The sequence below is a fragment of the Ceratotherium simum genome, chromosome 3, assembly GCF_057802395.1.
Source record: "Ceratotherium simum simum isolate JZ-2026a chromosome 3, ASM5780239v1, whole genome shotgun sequence".
NCBI classification, from domain to species: domain Eukaryota; kingdom Metazoa; phylum Chordata; class Mammalia; order Perissodactyla; family Rhinocerotidae; genus Ceratotherium; species Ceratotherium simum.
Genome location: NC_141902.1, coordinates 12082862 through 12104368, shown reverse-complemented (window position 1 = coordinate 12104368; position 21507 = coordinate 12082862). Strand labels below are relative to the sequence as shown.

Genomic DNA, 21507 nt, shown 5'->3' with positions numbered 1-21507 from the left:
ATTCAGTTTCTCTGCTCATTTTTTTTTTTTTTAAACAACACCCACCTTTTATTTATTTATTTAGGTGAGAAAGATTGGCCCTGAGCTAACATCTGCTGCCTATCTTCCTCTTTTTGCTTGAGGAAGATTGTCCCTGAGCTAACATCTGTGCCAGTCTTCATCTATTTTGTATGTGGGACGTATGTGGGACCACAGCATGGCTTGATGAGCGGTGTGTAGGTCCACACCCAGGATACAAACCCATGAACCCCAGACCACCGAAGTGGAGTGTTCAAACTTAACCACTACGTGACCATCCTCTGCCCATTTTTTAATCATATTGTTTGGGTTTTTTGCTATTGAGTTGTAAGAGTCCGTATATGTTTTGGATATTAACCCCTCATCAAATAGATGGTTTGCAAATATTTTCTCCCATTCTGTAGGTTGCCTTTTCATTTTGCTGATTGTTTATTTTACCGTGTAGAAGCTTTTTAGTTCAATTTAGCCCCAGTTGTTTATTTTTGCTTTGTTGCTTGCACTTTTTGTGGCATATCCGAAAAATCATCACCAAGACCAATATCAAGGACCTTTTCCCTGTACTTTCTTCTAGTAGTTTTACAATTTCAGTTTGTATGTTTAAGTCTTTAATCCATTTTGAGTTAATTTTTGTGAGTAGTGTAAGATAGGGGTCCAATTTCATTCTTTTACGTGTGAATATTCAGTTTTCTTGGCACAATTTATTGAAGAAACTATCCCTTCCCCATTGAGTATTCTTAGCTCCCTTGTCAAATATTAGTTGGCTGTATGTGCATGGGATAATTTCTGGGCTCTTGATTCTGTGCCGTTGGTCTATGTGTCTGTCATACCACTGCTATAGTGTTTTGATTACTATAGCTTTGTGATAAAGTTTGAAATCAGGAAGTGTGATGCCTCCACCTTTGTTCTTCTTTCTCAGGATTGCTTTGACTATTTGGGGTTTTTCATGGTTCCATACAAATTTTAGGATTGTTTTTTCTATTTCAGTGAAAAATGCTATTGGAATTTTGATAGGGATTGTATTGAATCTATAGATGGCTTTGGGTAGAACGGACATTTTATTTATTTAAATTTTAAAATTTTTTTGTTTATTGCAGTAACATTGGTTTATAACATTGTATAAATTTCAGGCGTACATCGTTATACTTCTATTTCTGCATAGATTACATCATGTTCACCACCCAAATACTAAGTACAACCCATCACCACACACATGTGCCGAATTATCCCTTTTGCCCTCCTCCCTCCCCCCTTCCCCTCTGGTAACCACCAATCCAATCTCTGTCTCTATGTGTTTGTTTATTGTTGTTATTATCTACTACTTAATGAAGGAAATCATACGGTATTCGACCTTCTCCCTCTGACTTATTTCACTTTGCATAATACCCTCAATGTCCATCCATGTTGTCACAAATGGCTGGATTTCATCGTTTCTTATGGCTGAGTAGTATTCCATTGTGTATATATACCACATCTTCTTTATCCATTCGTCCCTTGATGGGCACTTAGGTTGCTTCCAAGTCTTGGCTATTGTGAATAACGCTGCAATGAACACAAGGGTGCATGTATCTTTACGCATTGGTGTTTTCAAGTTCTTTGGATAAATACCCAACAGTGGAATAGCTGGATCATATGGTAGTTCTATCCTTGATTTTTTGAGGAATCTCCATACTGTTTCCCATAGTGGCTGCACCAGTTTGCACTACCACCAGCAGTGTATGAGAGTTCCCTTCTCTCCACATCCTCTCCAACACATGTTGTTTCCTGTCTTGTTAATTATAGCCATTCTGACGGGTGTGAGGTGATATCTCATTGTAGTTTTGATTTGCATTTCCCTGATAGTTAATGATTTTGAACATCTTTTCATGTGTCTGTTGGCCATCTGTATATCTTCTTTGGAGAAATGTCTGTTCAGGTCTTTTGCCCATTTTTTAATTGGGTTGGTAGTTTTTTTGTTGTTGAGATGCATCAGTTCTTTGTATATTTTGGAGATTAAACCCTTATCAGATGTATGGTTTGCAAATATCTTCTCCCACTTGTTAGGTTGTCTTTTTGTTTTGTTGATGGTTTCCTTTGCTGTGCAGAAGCTTTTTAGTTTGATGTAGTCCCATTTGTTTATTTTTTCTATTGTTTCTCTTGCCCGGTCAGACATGGTGCTTGAAAATATGTTGCTAAGACTGATGTCGAAGAGTGTACTGCCTATGTTTTCTTCTAGAAGTTTCATAGTTTCAGGTCTTACATTCAAGTCTTTAATCCATTTGGAGTTAATTTTTGTGTATGGTGTAAGGTAAGGGTCTACTTTCATTTTTTTGCATGTGGCTGTCCAGTTTTCCCAACACCATTTGTTGAAGAGACTTTCTTTTCTCCATTGTATGTTCTTGGCTCCTTTGTCAAAGATTAGTTGTCCATAGATGTGTGGGTTTATTTCTGGGCTTTCGATTCTATTCCATTGATCTGTGTGTCTGTTTTTGTGCCAGTACCATGCTGTTTTGGTTACTATAGCTTTGTAGTATATTTTGAAATCAGGGAGTGTGATACCTCCAGCTTTGTTCTTTTTTCTCAGGATTCTTCTACTTATTCGGGGTCTTCTGTTGTTCCAAATAAATTTTAGGATTCTTTGTTCTATTTCTGTGAAAAATGTTGTTGGAACTTTGATAGGGATTGCATTGAATCTATAGATGGCTTTAGGAAGTATGAACATCTTAACTATGTTAATGCTTCCAATCCAAGAGCATGGAATATCTTTCCATTTCTTTGTGTCTTCTTCAATTTCTTTTAGCAATGTTTTATAGTTTTCCATGTACAGCTCTTTCACCTCTTTGGTTAAGTTTATTCCTAGGTATTTTATTCTTTTTGTTGCAATTGTAAATGGGATTGTATTCTTAATTTCTCTTTCTGCTACTTCGTTGTTAGTGTATAGAAATGCAACTGATTTTTGTATGTTGATTTTGTATCCTGCAACTTTACCATATTCGTTTATTACTTCTAAAAGTTTTCTGGTGGATTCTTTAGGGTTTTCTATATATACAATCATGTCATCTGCAAATAGTGACAGTTTCACTTCTTCCTTTCCAATTTGGATCCCTTTTATTTCTTTCTCTTGCCTGATTGCTCTGGCTAGGACTTCCAGTACTATGTTAAATAGGAGTGGTGACAGTGGGCATCCTTGTCTGGTTCCTGTTCTTAGAGGGATAGGTTTCAGTTTTTCACCATTGGGGATGATATTAGCTGTGGGTTTCTCATATATGGTCTTTATTATGTTGAGGTACTTTCCTTCTATACCCATTTTATTCAGAGTTTTTATCATAAGTGGATGCTGTATCTTGTCAAATGCTTTCTCTGCATCTATTGAGATGATCGTGTGATTTTTATTCTTCATATTATTAATGTGGTGTATCACGTTGATTGATTTGCGAATGTTAAACCATCCCTGCATCCCTGGAATAAATCCCACTTGATCATGGTGTATAATCTTTTTAATGTATTGTTGTATGCGATTTGCTAGTATTTTGTTGAGGATTTTTGCATCGATGTTCATCAGTGATATTGGCCTGTAGTTTCCCTTTTTTGTGCTGTCCTTGTCTGGTTTTGGTATCAGGGTAATGTCGGCTTCACAGAATGAGTGACGGAGCTTCCCCCCCTCCTCAATTGTTTGGAAGAGTTTGAGAAGGATAGGTATTAAGTCTTCTTTGAATGTTTGGTAGAATTCACCAGGGAAGCCGTCTGGTCCTGGACTTTTATTTTGGGGGAGGTTTTTGATTACTGTTTCAATCTCCTTACTGGTGATTGGTTTATTCAAATTCTCTACTTCTTCTTGATCCAGTTTTGGAAGGTTGTATGATTCTAAGAATTTATCCATTTCTTCCAGGTTGTCGAATTGGTTGGCATATAGCTTTTCATAGTATTCTCTTATAATCTTTTGTATTTCTGAGGTGTCTGTTGTAATTTCTCCTCTTTCATTTCTGATTTTACTTATTTGTACCTTCTCTCTTTTTTTCCTGGTGAGTCTAGCTAAAGGTTTGTCAATTTTGTTGATCTTTTCAAAGAACCAGCTCTTGTTTTTATTAATTTTTTCTATTGTTTTTTTGGTCTCTATTTCATTTATTTCTGCTCTGATTTTTATTATTTCCCTTCTTCTACTGATTTTGGGCTTTGTTTGTTCTTCTTTTTCCAGTTCCTTTAGGTGCATTGTTAGATTGTTTATTTGAGATTTTTCTTGTTTGTTGAGATAGGCCTGTATTGCTATAAACTTCCCTCTTAGAACCGCTTTTGCTGTATCCCATAAATTCTGGCATGTCGTATTTTCATTTTCATTTGTCTCCAGGTATTTTTTGATTTCTTCTAGAACGGACATTTTAAAATATTAATTCTTCTGACTCATGAATATGAGATATCTTTGCATTTATTTGTGTCTTCAGTTTCTTTCATCATTGTAATTTTCTGTGTACAAATACTTCCCCTCTTTGATTAAATTTATCCCTAAGTATTTTATTGTTTTTGATGCTATTGTAACTGGGATTACTTTCCTTATTTCTTTTTCAAATACTCATTGTTAGTGTATAGAAACGCAACTGATTTTTGTATGTTGATTTTGTATCATGCAACTTTACTGAATTCATTGATTAGTTCTAATAATTTTTTGGTAGAATCTTTGGAGTTTGGTCTTTATAAGATCATATCATTTGCAAATAGAGACAATTTTACTTCTTCCTTTCTGATTTGGATGCCGTTTTTCCTTTTGCTTTCCTAATTGCTTTCGCTAGGACTTCCAGTACTATGTTGAGTAAAAGTGGACGAGTAAGTACTCTTGACTTATTCCTGATCTTAGGGGGAAAGATTTCAACCTTTCACCATTGAGTATGATGTTAACTGTGGGCTTGTCATACGTGACCTTTATTATGTTGAGGTACATTCCTTCTATACCAAATCTATTGAGAGTTTTTATCATGAAAGGATGTTGAATTTTTTCAGATGCTTTTTCTGTATCTATCGAGATAATCATATGATATTTATCTTTCATTCTATTAATGTGATGTATCACATTTATTGATTTGTGTATGTTGAACCATCCTTGCATCCAAGGGATAAACCCTCGTGATCAGGTTGTATGACCCTTTTAATGTGTTGTTGAATTCAGTTTGCTAGTATTTTCTTGAGAATTTTTGCATCTATATTCATCAGGGATATTGGCCTGTAGTTTTCTTTTCTTGTAATAAATATATATAATGGAATATTAACTGTAAAAAAGAAGGAAATCTTGCCTTTTGTGACAATATGGATGGATCTTGTGTCATTATGCTAAATGACAGAGAAGGATAAATACTGTCTGTTCTCACTCATATGAGGAATCTAAAGAAGCTGAACTTATAGAAACATGGAGTAGAATAGTGGTTGCCAGGGCTAGTGGGGGAGGGAAAGAATGGGGAGATGTTAGTCAAAGGGTTCAAACTTCCAGCTATGAGATAAATAAATTCCGGAGATCTAATGTACAGCATGGTGACTATAATGAACCATATCATACTATATACTTGAAAGTCGTTAAGAGAGTAGATCTTAAATGTTATCACCACACAAAAACAATGGTAATGATGTGAGAGGATAGAGGTGTTAACTAACCTTATTGTGATAATCATTTCACAATATATACTTGTGTCATATCATCACATTGTATATCTCAAACTTACATATGTTATGTGTCAATAATCTCTCAATAAAGCTGGAAAAAAACCCCAAACCCATTCTGGTATCTTTGCTTTATGGTTATAGGTTTTGTCAGTGATTCCTTCCTGAGTGTTCTGCAGAGCTGCATGTGGTTTCTCTGCATAATCCATATCTAGTCAGCAAGTGGGGAATGAGTATCTTATGTTCTACTTTTTTTTAGGCACATGCTTTTTTGATATATACATATGTGTTTATATTTATTGATATATACACCTACATGTAACATATAGTCTATGTATTTCTCTATCCTCTTTGCTAATTACATATTGAGTTACGTGTTTCTTGAGATAGAGGGAAGTATAGTAAGTAATGGAGGGTCAATATCTCTATTGCACTTTAGTACATCTTGAAGTATATAACTAGCTTGTATGAAATTGTTATGTTTGGAATTTGGGCCTAAATTCACTATAAAGAAAAACATCTCTATAACGAATTATTTTTTAGCAAAATTAAATGCAGTTAATTTGTTGATAGTGGCTCAATAGTCAGGAACTAGTCTCAAAGGATTGGAACTAGTCTATCTTTTATTAGTAATGAGTGTTGTTAGAGTTTCAAGTACTAATGAATAATTATTGCAAATTATTTACAGTTATTCATGTGTTATAATATTAATATTATTATTAAAAGTTAAGTTGATTGATCGGGCCTGCCTGGTGGCGCAGTGGTTAAGTGCTCATGCTCTGCGCCACTTCTTCAGAGTACCAGGGTTTGCAAGTTCGGATCCTGGGTGCACAACAATGCACTGCTTGTCAAGCCATGCTGTGGCAGCGTCCCATATAAAGTAGAGGAAGATGGGCATGGATGTTAGCCCAGGGCCAATCTTCCTCATCAAAAAAAAAAAAAGTTAAGTTGATTCTTTAATGACTAGATCAAATAAATTTTAGGCTGGAATTCTGTTACTTAAGCTTGTAAATATTGAATTGAAAATTATTGTAAAGAATATTTGAATACTGTCATATAGAAATTCAATGTTGTTAAAGTTCTTTTGAAAACAGACTGACAAATTGATTTTATAGCATAAAGCATTTTAATAATTTGTGCCCATTCTACCAATAGGATAAGGTATTCTAATAATTTTTGCCCATTCTACCAACTTTTTTGCCTTGAAAGTAAAAGCAGAGCTTGTACTTTATTTGGATATGTAAAAAGCATTCTCTTTTAATTAAGAATATGTAAAATCACAATTAATGCATATTTACTTTATAGTGTTATTTTTATGTAGCTAACAAAATGTCCTGTGACCAACCAAATTATTGTATTTTGCTTTAACTAACCCACTATTAACTTTATAAGCTGACTTTTGAAAAATGTCAAGAATACGATTTAAAATTTTTCAATAGTGACCGAACTACATTAATAGTAATTGTAGCTAAATTATTTTTAAACGTAGCAACTAAATTGATTTTATATTTTTTCTGCCTCTTTGTATCCTTATTAATAAGAGAGTAAAATCTGCGGTTGAATTGAGAAAGGAGGAGGCTGTAGCTCCACTAGAGATTAAGGACGACGTGCAAAGCAATATAAATGAGGTGATATTTCAGAAAGGAAGGGAGTTGGAGCGTCGGATGACTGAGCAAAATGAAACCGAGGAACCCATCCCTGTGAAAGAAAATATAGATACCATCTTAGATAACATTCAGAACAAACACGGTTTGAGAGATCTCTCTCTCTCTCTCATTGAAGCATCTAGAAAAGCTGGCATTAGTTACATTGTTTATCCCAAGAAAAAGAAGATGAAATGGAAGAAAGGATTGAAACTCAGCAAACTTACGACTGTGTATGAGGAGTTATCCAAGCCTCCAAAAATGCTTACAAGGTCTTGTTTAATCAATAGTTCTTATAGTTTAAGTAATGTATTGTGGTTTTGACCCTAACATCGTAATTTCACTCATTGGAGTTATTCTTTTATTCAGCACTGAAAATATGCTGAACTCTTAGATAAATGGCAATCTCTTAAATTTTGATATTGGATATTTAATAATAAAAACATGTGAATGGTTCAAACTATAAGTTAAAGGTGGGGCTGATTTAAGGACATGAAGTAAGACTAAGTCAATTTGATGGCTAAATGAAATCTTTCAGTAGATAGAAATAAAATCTACCAAGTTATTTTCCTGAAATGATTTAGCACCAGAAAACAAACTCCTGCTCCAGACAAACACCACCTATTGAAAAGTTGAAATAGATTGTTGGAATTTAACTGTTTTAAAATTTTAAACTATTGTATTGAGTAATAAATCTAGATAGACAAGCTGTTTTTTTTTTGTATATTTTGTGCCCTTATTGAGGCCTCATCATACAGAAATAATTAATTTTTCTCCTTTCTTGGAGGTAATAGTATCTAGCGTGTTTAAAAATATGGAGGTACCTAAAATAACAACAACTGAAATTCCAGGTATGTTCATATTTAAGTGCTCAGGACATAACTGTCTTATAACCCAAGTGTTGTGCAAAATAGGTTCCAAAAAGCTCTGGGCTTTATTTGTTTTTAGATATCCCTAGATGACAAGAAACTATTAAACTTAAGCCCTTTTGAACAGTAAAGACTTTCCTGGTGATAAGAGAGTCATAAATGTTTTGTTCATTTTATTGTTATAAATATCTACTGGTTCTGAAGAAGGGTTAATTATATCATGGTGGGGAGACATTGTCCCTTAGAAGACTGGGGAATAACTGTGTGTAAGTGTGAGGGCCAGAGTGGAACAGAGACCAACCCTAGTGGAGAATGCCATTCCAATCCTGGATTCTCTGCACGTTACTTGTGCTTAAGTTTCCCCTGCAACAAATATAATACCTAAAACGTTTTTTGTTAGCTCATCTTTAGAAGACTGGTAGATTTTTCTAAGTTGACAAATGTTTTAGATCAGAACTAGAAATTTGCTTATACATTTTTGATACATTTTCTGATTTCAAAGTATTATGAATCTTCACCATCCTGGAAAAGATAATACACAGCACCACTTTGGCCATGACCTAAGTGACCTCTATCTATATAAAGGATGTAAGCAGATGAAACAGTACTTCAGTGGGGTGTTTTACTGCTTACTGACCTTTTATCATTTTAATTATACAGTTTCACCATTTAAAGAGATTTATTTGCCTTCTAACAACTGAATTTGAAATTTGTATATACTGCCAACAGGTGTAACAGGATCCATAGGATAAGCCTTTTGGTGGAGGCAATACAACAAACTGTGGGAGTATTTATCTAAGACAACACATTAATACAGAGTTCCTAACTTCTTTTTTTTAAAAAAATCTGAATTTAAACTAATTTACCACAAAAGTGTAGCTCTGAAATAATTGCTATTTTAAAACAAGTTTATGGAGCAGCTATAAAAATGATTTTATTCCTATAGTTTGAGATCTTTTTTCACTAATCTTAAGTTGGGTAACACAAAAATATTCTTTTTACCATTTTATATCCGAGCTTTAAGCTTGTTTAATCACACTCTTTCTGGCTGGCTTCCTTAACTGGTTAGAAGCAGACTGCGTACGTACTCGTATATCAAGTCAGATCTTGACTGTGGAGAGTAACTCCTACTGAAGGCCGTTTGAGCTGATTAAGGACCCAGACCCATGCATTTCCTCCAGTCCCTTTACTATAGCTTACCCCTGTTGCCTCCCCCCTCAGCTAGGTCATGGCAGGGTGCCATGTGTCTACAATAACTTTGCAGCTTCACCGTTTCTCTGGAAGTTTCCCTTGGCTTTGGTCTCTGAGCCCAATATTGATGGACTAGCCAGTGAGGGACTTGCAGAGACCTTCCTCAGCAGCTCACTGATGCAGCAGTAAGCTGTGCTTATTGGTGGTTCCTGGCCCACCTTGGCTCCCTTGTACCCATTGCCTTCCCTCTTACCTGGACTTCTGTCAATTGCCAGCCTCTTGGATCTCTGCCAGTGTTCTGTCTTCCAGGGTTGAGTAACACACTTGGTCTGAGATCCAGGCCAGCCCTTTTGCTAATGGCTCTCCATCCCTGTGGATATATCGCCTTGTGCCCCTTTCTGGGATAACTGACCTTAGCCCTGACTTCCACTATCAAAACTTCCAAACTTGACCAGCTCCTGAAAGCAAATCTGTAGTCTCAGTCCTGGTTTTGTTGGCCCATCCTTCTGCCACTACATTTCCAAGAGAGGCAGAATTTATCGTCTCCCAAGCAGGAGATGACGTAGTTTCCTTAGTGTCACTAACCTGTAATTTCCCTGGTAGTCTTTTTGGTATACTATCTTGGTGGATGGTGGTAAGGAATGGAATGGGGGCAGTTCCAGAGATTTCCACTTGACCTCACTACCATTATCTCCTTCACTGTATAGTTTATGTTATTAAGTTGATTCATTCCCACTACACATTATGGGGCTAGGGAAATTATCGTGGGATGAGTCCATGTCTTACTAGATCTACTGTTAGATGGTTTCAGGCCAGAATTATTTATGTCACTTGACCTTCATAATTCCCTAATTTGATTGATGGACTTCAGTGGCATTCACAGTGGGTATCTGTGGATCAGCATAAGTTTAGAGGCAGTATCTACTAATCCCTAGAAGGTTTCGGTATTTTCACTTTCTCAAACTTTTGAAAGCTTTTGGGAAAAATTCACTGAATACACCTATGCCACATTGCAAGATCCTTCCTCAGTGGGACCTGGCCTGGCCTTCGTGTCAAGTGAGCAGTTTTAGACTGTGAACTGGCTTAGGTCTGAGAGCTGGGTAAGAGGTTGTGAACCCCTACTATAGCTGGTTAGACCTATGCCCAGAAGACCTAGAAGTTTTTCACCTATGTAAGTCAAAGAACACCTTAGCAGGCTGCCCATCTATCTCATTTCTAAGGACCTGTAGTCATTTAGTTATTGCCACAGATCCTTGTGGGTTAAGATTCTGTGATTGCCATTCTGTCCCTGTGGTTTATTGTGGTAATTGTGTCCACCAAATCCAGCTAATACACCAGAAATCTGTGTTTAACAAGTCTTCTAGGTGACTCTGATGCATGCTAAAGTTTGAGAATCACTCAGAATATGCCAGGGAAGTTCTAGCCAAGGCTGCACTGGCTAGGGCTAGCAGCCACCCGTCCAAGGCCACCTATATGGAGGAGGTATGTGGGGAACTGAGGGACTCTAGTAGGTGTAGCTCCACGAGAGGGTTCAGGAGGTCACAGCTGAGTGATTTGGGGAAGTGCATAAATCAGATCTGATATAGTGTATGAGGCAATGTCACAGTGTCGTCATTGAAAGATATTTATGCAGGAGAGAGTTGAGTCTCTCAGACTGGGGAATCTGACAATCCCTCAGTCAGTCAGTCTCCTCCATCAAGGGAAGATGAGTGGATTTGGAGATTCAAAATTCTCAGCCTCATTCAGCCTGCTCAAATGTTCGTATCCACTATTTTAGTTTCATCCTCCTTTCCTAGTAGCTTCATTACCTTGGTGTTCAAGGGTTAGGGGATTTGGGCATTTAGTAGGTACTGGAGCTTCTCTTTTCGTCTGAAAGAAGTCAAATGATTCCACAATGTTTGTAATCATTAATGTTGTCCTAGTGACTAAGTGATAGCTGCTTGGTCTCCCAATGCCTTGCCTTCCACCTGAACGTCGCCCCCTGCTAACACTGGGGATAATTTGAGAAGTTTTGATACCATCACATACCATGGATTACTTGCATCCTATTTTATCCCAGCAAGAAGTTTATCCCAGGATCCTTTTGTGTGTGTATTTCGTGGGTCCACCTCTGGTACCAATTACTTTATCAGTCCAGGTCTGGGTAGTAAACAGACAGCACTCTCAATCTAGGATAATTCTAGGAAAGCATAATAAAGGGGCAATTTACAAAGATGTCAGGGCATAGGGTAACCACAAATGATAATGTAGTATCCTGGGGCTAGAAATAATAGAACCATTTTCTGTCCCTAAGTCTGAGAGGCCAAAAAGAGGGAGTGATTACTAGACCCTGAAATAAAAGAGTTGTATAGAAAGGATTTCCTTGAAAGAAGCAGTGATCTTTGGTCGCATATTCTTTGGTCAAGGATCATAGCCAGTTTGAGGCAACCCTTCAGGAAGGAGCCAGAAGAATAAATACCTTGACTTCACTCTCCTCCCTCCCTCTTCAAGGTTCCTAATAGTACATACTCTATTAGAAAACAGAGAGCAAGGGATCTTGTGAATGTAGTCTGTACAGATTAGTGCCCCAGGGCAGAGAGCAAGGTAGAGAAGGGTAGAGATGAATGTGGAGGTGGAAACAAAGCATATCTGGCACAGAAGGCTTTTCTAAAGTGACATTTGATCAGAAATATGAATTGAGAAGAAGCCATGAGAAAGAGCCAGCCAGTCAGAAGAGCTGGAAATGCAATAGCTTTCAGGCTTTCTTTTGGATGATATGGCTGGAAAACTGGGAAAGGAGAGTAGTGTTACCGGAGATATATGCTGGGGCCTCATCATGTAGAGCCTTGTAGACCATGGAGGAAAGCTTGATTTGCATTCTGGGTACTAGGGGAAGCTCTTAGAGGGAGTGACATGATCTGATTTACAGTTGTTCAAAAAAAAAAAAAAAACAAACATGCTGGCTGCCATGTGGAGAATGGATGAGATGAAGGACAAGAGCAGAAGCAGAGAATTAAGAAGTTATTGTACTCTAGGCAAAAGAGATATAGCAGCTTGCACTAGAATGTGGAGAGGAGTGGAGAGTGTCTCAAAGTCAGGGAAGAGAAGGATGCTGACTTTTCTCATTTTTATTCCCCGAATGTTTAGAATTAGGTCTTTCTCCTAGTACACACTCAGTAAATATTATTGGAATGATGGGGTTTAAATTTGTTTTCTTCCAATAGAATGTGTTTATTCTATCTCATGTGACTAGTACAGTACCAGCCATATGGTGAATGTCACTGAATGAAAACTGTGTGGAAAATGGAGAATTTGAGGAGGATAATCCTAGAAATGTAGCATTTGAGGGCTTATTAGGTATTATCTAATTTGATAAAGAAGGGTGAAGTCTGGGATGTTTCCTTGGTAGACTGCTATGTAGTCAAATATTTCCTTCTTCCTGCTTCCTCAACCTATCCAACCTCTTGGATGGCATTTCCTTTCTCATATTGAGTTTTGTCTCCTCAATTCTCCATTGTAATTCCTCTGGTTGGGGGTGGGAGTATAAATTAAACCTGAAAGGAGCGCTGATCCCTTGTTTCTACTCTAGGGAGAATATATCTTAATAACAATCTTCTGCTTTCATAAACTCTACAGAGATTCTTCATATGGTGTTACAATTTTAAAGAATGAACAGGAAGACTTGGGTTGCATAAAAGTAGCATGTAATTTTATTTCAATAACAGAGAAATAGTAATTTTGTTTTTGGGTGAGTTGACATTGATTATAAAAATAATTATATTTCTGTAATATGAAAGTCACTCTCTTAAAACCTAGATCAACGTCTCATGGAATCCTTCCTGGACAGAAGAAATATTTGCTCAAAGTTCCATTACATGAACGTCCACTTCCATGTCCCAGCCTACCTTTGTGTTTAAATTTTGACAAATTTGTCCAAAGTAAGGGAGGAATTCCAGAAAATAGCGACCCTCGAACATGGGCTCTTGGTATGTTCTCTAAGTATAAACGTCAGAAGACAACTACAAGAGAGAAAGTTGTTAAAATATCTGTTCCTAAAGACTTATCTGAAGGAGTGAAAGAACCACCAAAACTAGAACTGAGTGATTCTTTGAAGTCTGATCTTCCTCTAGAGGTTGTTAAACATTATGAATCCGAAGTGGAGATCTTGACTGAAGAAATAAATAATAAGAAAAAATACCCTGCATTTTCATATTGTAGGCGTGGAGCTATTTATAGGAAACTGGGAAAGTTACAGAGTGCCATGAATGATCTACAGGAAGTAAGTTTTAGTTAATCAAAATAACAATATTAACAATTTACACTTGCTTATAATTATATAGTTAATTTTTACTAGAATTTTGAACAATGAATAGTTGTAGTATACATGTGGCATTGTGAAAATATAATTATTGGCATTTTCAAATAATTAGTATTAGAAACACTAGATTTAGTTTGTCAGATTGAGAGGTACTGTTTTATACTATACACATACAAAGCCTTTGGGATCAATAATGTTTGAAAAATTTATTTGATAGGTTATCTTCCTTTAATAAATCAATTTTAATTGAATTTATACATATATTTTCTAGGCTATACTCTTGGAGCCATTGTTTCTCAATGCCTATTGGCACCGACATTTCATTTATCTTTTCCAAGACAAAATTAATGAAGCTTTGGATGACTTGAATTATATAAATAAACATAATAAAAATAATGCAGGTAGGTTATCTTTGCAGGCAGTTATATTATTTATATATTTACTTAAGCTTTGATCATTTAGTGGTATTATAAAGATACATAAATCAATAGATAAAAGTCTCCAAATGTGGTTGTGACATTCCTAAGTTAAATTTACTCTTGATATTGTCAACTTAGGACTTCTGTGATCTTATATTGTTTTCAAAATACTCATCATGATTTGAAATGTTAATGTACTTGGTATACATTACAATAAATTGGTTTCTTACTGCTCATCCCACAAGAAGAATATGAACTTAAAAATTTTAGTATAGAAGTGATTCACAAATCTTTCCTTGACCCCACATATCTCTGAATTAGAGTTGTAGTGTTCCTAAGACTTCTCGGTTGGATGAAATCTATATGCTTGCTCTTATGTACCATCCTGTAACCAACTTGAATGACTAAACATGGACCTTTTTGGGAATGAGAAATTTTGTACTCATCTTTGTATCCCCAGCATCTAAAACATACCGCTAGAATATAACGTGAGCTTAATAAATGTTTTTTTGATCTATACTGATGTCTGTAAAAGTCCATAAAATTTTGTGCTATCAAAATCTAACTTTTTATTGTGAACATTAAAAGATTATGAAACATTTCAGACATACAAAAAGGTAAAAGGTAATTTTTGTCACTTCAAATTGAAATTGAAAATGCTTCTAACAATAAATGAGTATCTATCCTGCCTTTGAGAATAAATTTTGCATTGTTGAAGTGAAAAAAAAACCTTGCTTAAATGGTTAAGAAAGTATAATAAAGATTATTCTAAGACTACATTTTTGGAGAAAGAGGGATTACTCTTTTAAAATTTTCATAGTTAATGGAAGGACTGTAACACTAAAATTTACCTTTTTAATTTTCTTTAGAGGCATATTTGTCAAAGGCAGAAATTTTCAGGAGAAAAAAAGACGTTACTTTGGCAATTCTAAACTACACCCAGGCAATTAAGTGTAAGCCCACGGATGCTGATCTGTATTTCAGGAGGGGTGAGATGCATGAAATAGCAAACAAAATATTGGCCATTGATGACTTTTCTAAAGTAAGCTCTATCAATATAATGCTGCCATTGATGTATTTTACATCATTGATATTCTCATCCTAATATAGAAATTGTTGATTCTTTCATATATGTTATATAATCAAAATTAAATCATTATAGGTTAGGACCTAGAGCGTTCATTACTGGAATTGATATTAACACCATGTCGATGGTTTTTTTAATTATTAGTGAATGAATGGATTTATGTCAAAGAGTTGGATGTGGGAGCATTGAGATAGCTCTGAGGGGGCTTGACTTTTCCAGCTATCGCCTCTTGAACAGTGAAACAGTGGTTAAAGAAACCTTTGAAAATTGTTTCTTCCCTTCAAACAATAGAGAAAATCGTTTTCTACTTCTTAACTCTTGAGACATAGCTGATTCTCTTCTGCAGCAAGCCCATTTGCTCTCAAAGAAGCTATGCTCACTGGCCCATTCATTCATTCATTCACTCACAAATATGTGTTGACTAAGGCACTGTATAATGTACTGGATAAATGTTGGTGAATGAAACAGACATGTTTCCTGCTTACATGGAGCCTGTAGTTTAAAGGACTGATATTAAAGAAATAAATACCTACGTAAATATATAATTACAGATTATGATAAGTGCTGTGAAGCAAATAGAGATGATGGGGGTAATTTATATTTGGTTGGGGGATATCAGGGAATTCCCTTGAGGAAGTGAACTTGTGGCTAAACTGTACTTTGAAGCTAAAGTCAGGCAAAATATTCCCCCGACTGCAGCAGAATCGTAACTTTGATCTCCTTACTTTTCACTCTAAATTCTCAGCTCTTAACACAAATGAGAATTTAGAAGTTATTTAAATAATTTAGCTTTCCATGTTGCCAACTGCCCTGTTTCTTTTTCTTTTTTGAGGAAGATTGGCCCTGAGGTAACATCTGTTGCCAATCTTCCTTTTTTTGCTTGAGGAAGATGGTCGCTGAGCTACTATCTGTGCTGATCTTCCTCTATTTTTTGTATGTGGGACGCTGCCGCAGCATGGCTTGATGAGCAGTGTGTAGGTACTCCCCTGAGATCCAAACCTGCGAACCCCGGGCCAGAGCGTGTGGACTTAACAACACTACACCGCCAGGCCTGCCCCTACCCTGTTTCTTAATCCGTGATAGCCACAGACTTGAGGTTCTTTTGCTTCCAGAGAATATTGTAAGTTTTGGTAACTTCTGGTCTAGAAGTGACCAAAAATCTCTTTTGAAGATATTGAGATTATCTCTTCTGTTCCTTTCCTCCAACTGGCACCAATAGTTTAAAAATTGACAAACGCAGCAACTGGAGGTCAAACAAGCTTCAAAATCTTTATGGTTTTTTTTTTTCTGTTTTAAAATACTTGCTAATCTTTGTGCTTCAATTTTCCCCCCACTATCAATAGGCAAGGAGCTTTACAACTGAGTATACAATGACTTAATCTGTTCGCTCTATTGCGTTGTATGTCAATGTGAAATGAATGAACCATGCCAATACCAGTTCTTTCTTTCCACCATGTTAGGGACTAGATTAATCCATACTTGACTTGATTGAATCAGCCTGATGTGGTCTAATATGTATCATCTTTAATTGGGATAAAATGCTGTGATAGATCCAGTATAACCCCACTCTAGTTGAATAATTCACTTATGAAGTTTTATCGGTAAAAATTTTAGTGAGAAAAAGCCTTGGCTTCTTGTATATGCTGTTTGTTTTTTGTTTTTCTCTCAGAAAACCTCCCCTTTCTAGAATTTGATGATAAATGGACTTTCTAAAGACATAATCTTTAAATGCAAATCTGAAAGTTTGGGCATCTAAAAGTAGTTTGCTGTTATGTAATCTGAAGTTAAAAATGTGGTTGTGGTCCATTTAATTTCCTATGGGATTATATACTTGACTTACTTTTTTTTTGTTAATTATGTGATATGTTTTTGTGCTTCCCCCAACCCCCTGACCCCATGTAGTGTATTTTTTATGATCCCAAAAGAACAGATGCCTTATTGAAACGTGGGATGTTTTACTATGAAAATGAAAACTGGATTGCAGCCACACAAGATTTCACAGCATTGTTAAATATAGATCCCCAAAATTCTCAAGCAAGGTGAGAATTATTTTAGATGTACTTTTGAAATTATTATTATTTTTGAAATACGTTGTCAGGAAAGAACATTACTTGAAATACATCAGACAGCCCTTTAAAAATAGTGAATCAATTTTCAGTGCTACCAGTGAGTGAAAATCTTTACCTGCACCCTAATTGTAGTAGGTAATTTGTAAATAATAATAAATGTAAAAATAAATGTAAATTTGTAAATAATAGTAACGAAATGATAATTTAGAGTTGTTTCATTTGCATTTCCTAAATATTAGTTACATTATAAATTTTTTGAATATTGACCTATATTTTTTTCCTTGAATTTCTTTTCCCTATGCTGTGTATTCATTAAGTACAGAGAACTGTTCATGTAGGTTTCCGTGACATCTTATTGCAACTTGGATATTAAACTTTGTCCTTTCACCTTCATTGTGCATAATACAGCTCTCATTTTGTTGCTTTTCTTTTAATCTAAGTTTTGTTTTGAAGAGGTTTAAAAATGTATGTGTATCCATACCTGCTCATCTTTTCACTCACAATTTTTGTTCAATGTTAAAGTTTTTTATAGTAAAATAAAGCAGGGGTCAAGAGAAGGGTACAGAGGGCCGGCCCGGTCGCATAGCAGTTAAGTTCACGTGTTCCGCTTCAGTGGCCCGGGGTTTGCCGGTTCGGATCCTGGGTGCGGACCTACTCACTGCTCATCAAGCCATGCTGAGGTGGCGTCCCACACAGAAGAGCTACAACTCTACAGCTATGATACACAACTATGTACTGGGGCTTTGGGAAGAAAAAAGAAAAAGAAAGATTGACAACAGATGTTAGTGCAGGGCCAATCTTCCTCAAAAAAAACCAAAAAGATGAAGAAAAGTATACAGAGCCGGCCCCATGGCATAGTGGTTAAGTTTGGTGTGCTCCACTTCAGTGGCCTGGGTTCTCAGGTTTGGATCCCAGAGATGGACCTACACCACTAGTCAACCATGCTGTGGTAGTGACCCATATACAAAATAGAGGAGGATTGGCACAGATGTTAGCTCAGGGCTAATCTCCTCAAAGCAAAAAAAGAGAAAGGTTGGCAACAGATGTTAGCCCTGGGTGAATCTTCCTCAGCAAAAAAAAAAGAAAAATACAAAATACAAATGTACAGATTAATGACTTATGACAATGCAAATACTTGTGTAACCATCATGAGGTCAAGAAACATTTCCAGCATCCTGGAGTCCTCCTTGTGCCTTTGCCTCCCCTGGAAGGTAACTGCTGTCCTTTTCTTTTAATCACTTCCCTGTAGTTCTGTATAGTTTCTTCACATAAGTATGTGTCTCTAAACATTAACTGTTTAGTTTTGCCCATTTTTTTGAACTTTATGTAAATAGAACTATACAGTAGTATTCTTTCATATCTAGCTTCTTTCACTGAATATTAGGTACTATTGCATTTGGCTCTAGCTTGCTCATTTTATATTTTGTACTCAGTTACATGAATATATTACAATTTGCTTATCCATCCTACTGTTGATGGACATTTGAGTGTTTCTAGTTTTGGTGATTGTGAATACTGTTTCCTTCAACATTCTTTTTTTTTTTTTTTGTGAGGAAGATTAGCCCTGAGCTAACATCCTTTGCCAATCCTCTTCTTTTTGCTGAGGAAGATTGGCCTTGGGCTAACATCCGTGCCCGTCTTCCTCTGGCCCATCCAACCACCACAGCATGGCTTGACAAGCAGCACGTTGGTATGCGCCTGGGATCCGAATTTGCAAACCACGGGCTGCCGAAGCAGAGCATTCGCACTTAACCACTACGCCACGGGGCCAGACTCAACCTTCAACATTCTTGTGCATATCTCTTGGTATACACTTATACGTACTTCTGTCGGATGTACAACTAGGAGTGGAATATCGGGTTCATAGGGTATACAAGTGTTCAGCTGTAGGGCCAAACTAATTTTCCAAAGTGGTTATACTAACAGCAGTGCGTGCGGGTTCCACACAGCACTAGGTATTATTATGACTTTCGAATTTTAGCATCCTAGTGGGCATGTAGTACTGTCTCATTGGGTTTGGATTTTCATTTTCTTAGTTACTAACATGATTGTGCATTTTTCATATGTTTATTAACCATTTGGATTTCCTTTTTGTCATCCATGTCTTTTGCGTTTCTGTTTTATTTCTCATTAATTTGTATGAATTCTTACATATACTTGACATGGGCCCTTTCTTGGTTATATTTGTGGCAATTTTTTTTTCCCATTCTGCATTGTTTTACACTCCTTAAATATTGTCTTTTGGTCAACAGAGTTCTTAAATGTAATATAGTCTGATTTATCAACCTTTTTCTTTAAGGTTAGTGCTTTTTGTATTCTTTAAGAAAGTTTTTTCATATTCTTGTGTCATGTAGATATTCTCCTATTTGATCTTCTAGAAGGTTTATTGTTTTGTTTTTAAAATTAGATTTACAATATACCTGGAGGCAATTTTTGTATATAATATGAAGCAGGCACCAAATTTCATTTTTCCATATGTAATTTTCCCAGCAACATTTAATAGGAAGGCTATCCCTTCACCATTGCTTTGCAGTGTTAGCTTTGTAGAAAATGAAGATCCATTTATGGATGGATCTATTTCTGAGTCCCTTTTTCTACTTTTTTGCCTTTTTATCTATCCTTGCATCAATACTATACTGTCTTAAATACTATAGTTTCGTAATGTCTTAAAATCCAGTAGAACAATTCTTTTGGTCTTTCAAAATTTTCAGAGATTTCTTTGACTTTTTGCATTTCCAAATATATTGGGTTGAAATATATGAAAATTGACTTCTTTGTAGATCAAAATAGTCAAATTTCACAATTTCATATGGTTTAACCTAATAGAATCAGCATGTCAACTTCCATGGTAACTCCTCTGTGTTTTGATTGGGATTGCAGTGAGTTTATAGACCAGTAGGGGGAAAACTGATGTCCTGACAATATTGAGTCTTTTCATCTATGCACATGTACATCCTTCCATTTCTTTAGATCTTCATTCCTTTTGCTCAAACCATATTTCATGGTTTCTGTAAAGAAGCCTTATTGCACATCTTTTGCTTGATTTATTCCTAGATATTTGGTATTGCTTAGTGTTATCTTAGGTACTATTCTAGTATAATTTTATTTTTAACTTTTTGTTACTGGTAGATAGAAATACAATTGATAAATGTATATTGATCTGTAATATAGCATTCTTGTTAAACTTATGAAATGTAATAATCTATCTATGGATTCTTTTGGATTTGCTCCATATGCAAACATATCATCTGTAAAACATATTAGTTTTATTTTCCAGTCTTTACACCTTTCGCCCCATTCTTTCCTTATTGTGTTCTTGAACAGGAATGTGATAAGAGGCATCCTTATCTTGTTCCCAATCTCAAAGGGAAAGATGTCAACATTTTACTATTAGATATTATGTCTAATTTTCTTTTGGCTAATATATGCATGTTATATATTTTTTCCATCTCTTATTTTTAACTTTCTATACTATTTTGTTTTAAAAATGTCTCTTGAAAATGGCATGTAATAGAGTTTTGTTTTTTAACCAGTATGACAATGTTTGTCTTTTAATTGTCATATTTGGTCCATTTGTATTTTTCCCCTGCATCTATCATCTTCTATCTAGAATAATTTTGCTTCCGTATTTCCGTTTACTTTAGGGCCAATCTGCTGGTAACAAATCATCTGAATTTTTGTTTGTTTGAAAATATCTTTATTTATTATTTATTATTAACCTTTGTTCTTAAAGGTTATCTCTGCTTTTCTGCTCAGAATGGAATCTTAGGTTGGCACTTGATTTTCTTTTAGCACTTTGAATATATTTCAATGCAGTGTCATTGAGATTGTTTTTTTAGTGGGGAAATCAGTGGTCAGTCAGTGCCTTTGAAGGTAATGTGTCTTTTTCCTCTGGTTGCTTTTACACTTTCCTCATTGTCTTAGGTTTCAGCAGTTTTGCTCTGTTGTGCATGGGAGTGATTTTACTTATTGTGTTTATGGTTCGTAGAATTTCATGAATTTGTGGTTTCAAGTCTTCAGTAGTTTTGAAAAATTATCAGCCATTGTCTTGTCCAATATCGCTTCTGGCACATTCTTTCCTTTTCTTCTGTGATTCTAATTGTGTGTATGTTAGGCCTTCTCACTGTTCTTAGGTCTCATACCATCCCTTCTGTATCTTCCAGTTTTTCGTCTCTCTCTGATTCATTTTGGGTATTTTCTTCTGACCTCTCTTCTAGTTCATTAATTCTCTCCAACTGTGTCCAATATGTGATTTAGCTCCTCCATTGCTTTCTTAATTCCAGTCATACTTTTCA

At 35.8% G+C, this 21507-nt stretch overlaps 1 protein-coding gene across 1 annotated transcript in view; it reads left to right on the top strand.

Annotated features, from left to right (window-relative positions):
- TTC6 (tetratricopeptide repeat domain 6) overlaps window positions 1-21507 on the top strand; it is a 189300-nt gene that overhangs the window by 103233 nt on the left and 64560 nt on the right. Inside the window, exons 10-14 of the mRNA XM_087429089.1 lie at window positions 7179-7552; window positions 13136-13598; window positions 13909-14038; window positions 14926-15098; window positions 17046-17182. Of these exons, the coding sequence (XP_087285215.1) occupies window positions 7179-7552; window positions 13136-13598; window positions 13909-14038; window positions 14926-15098; window positions 17046-17182 (1277 nt within the window). The remainder of the gene's footprint in view (window positions 1-7178; window positions 7553-13135; window positions 13599-13908; window positions 14039-14925; window positions 15099-17045; window positions 17183-21507) is intronic.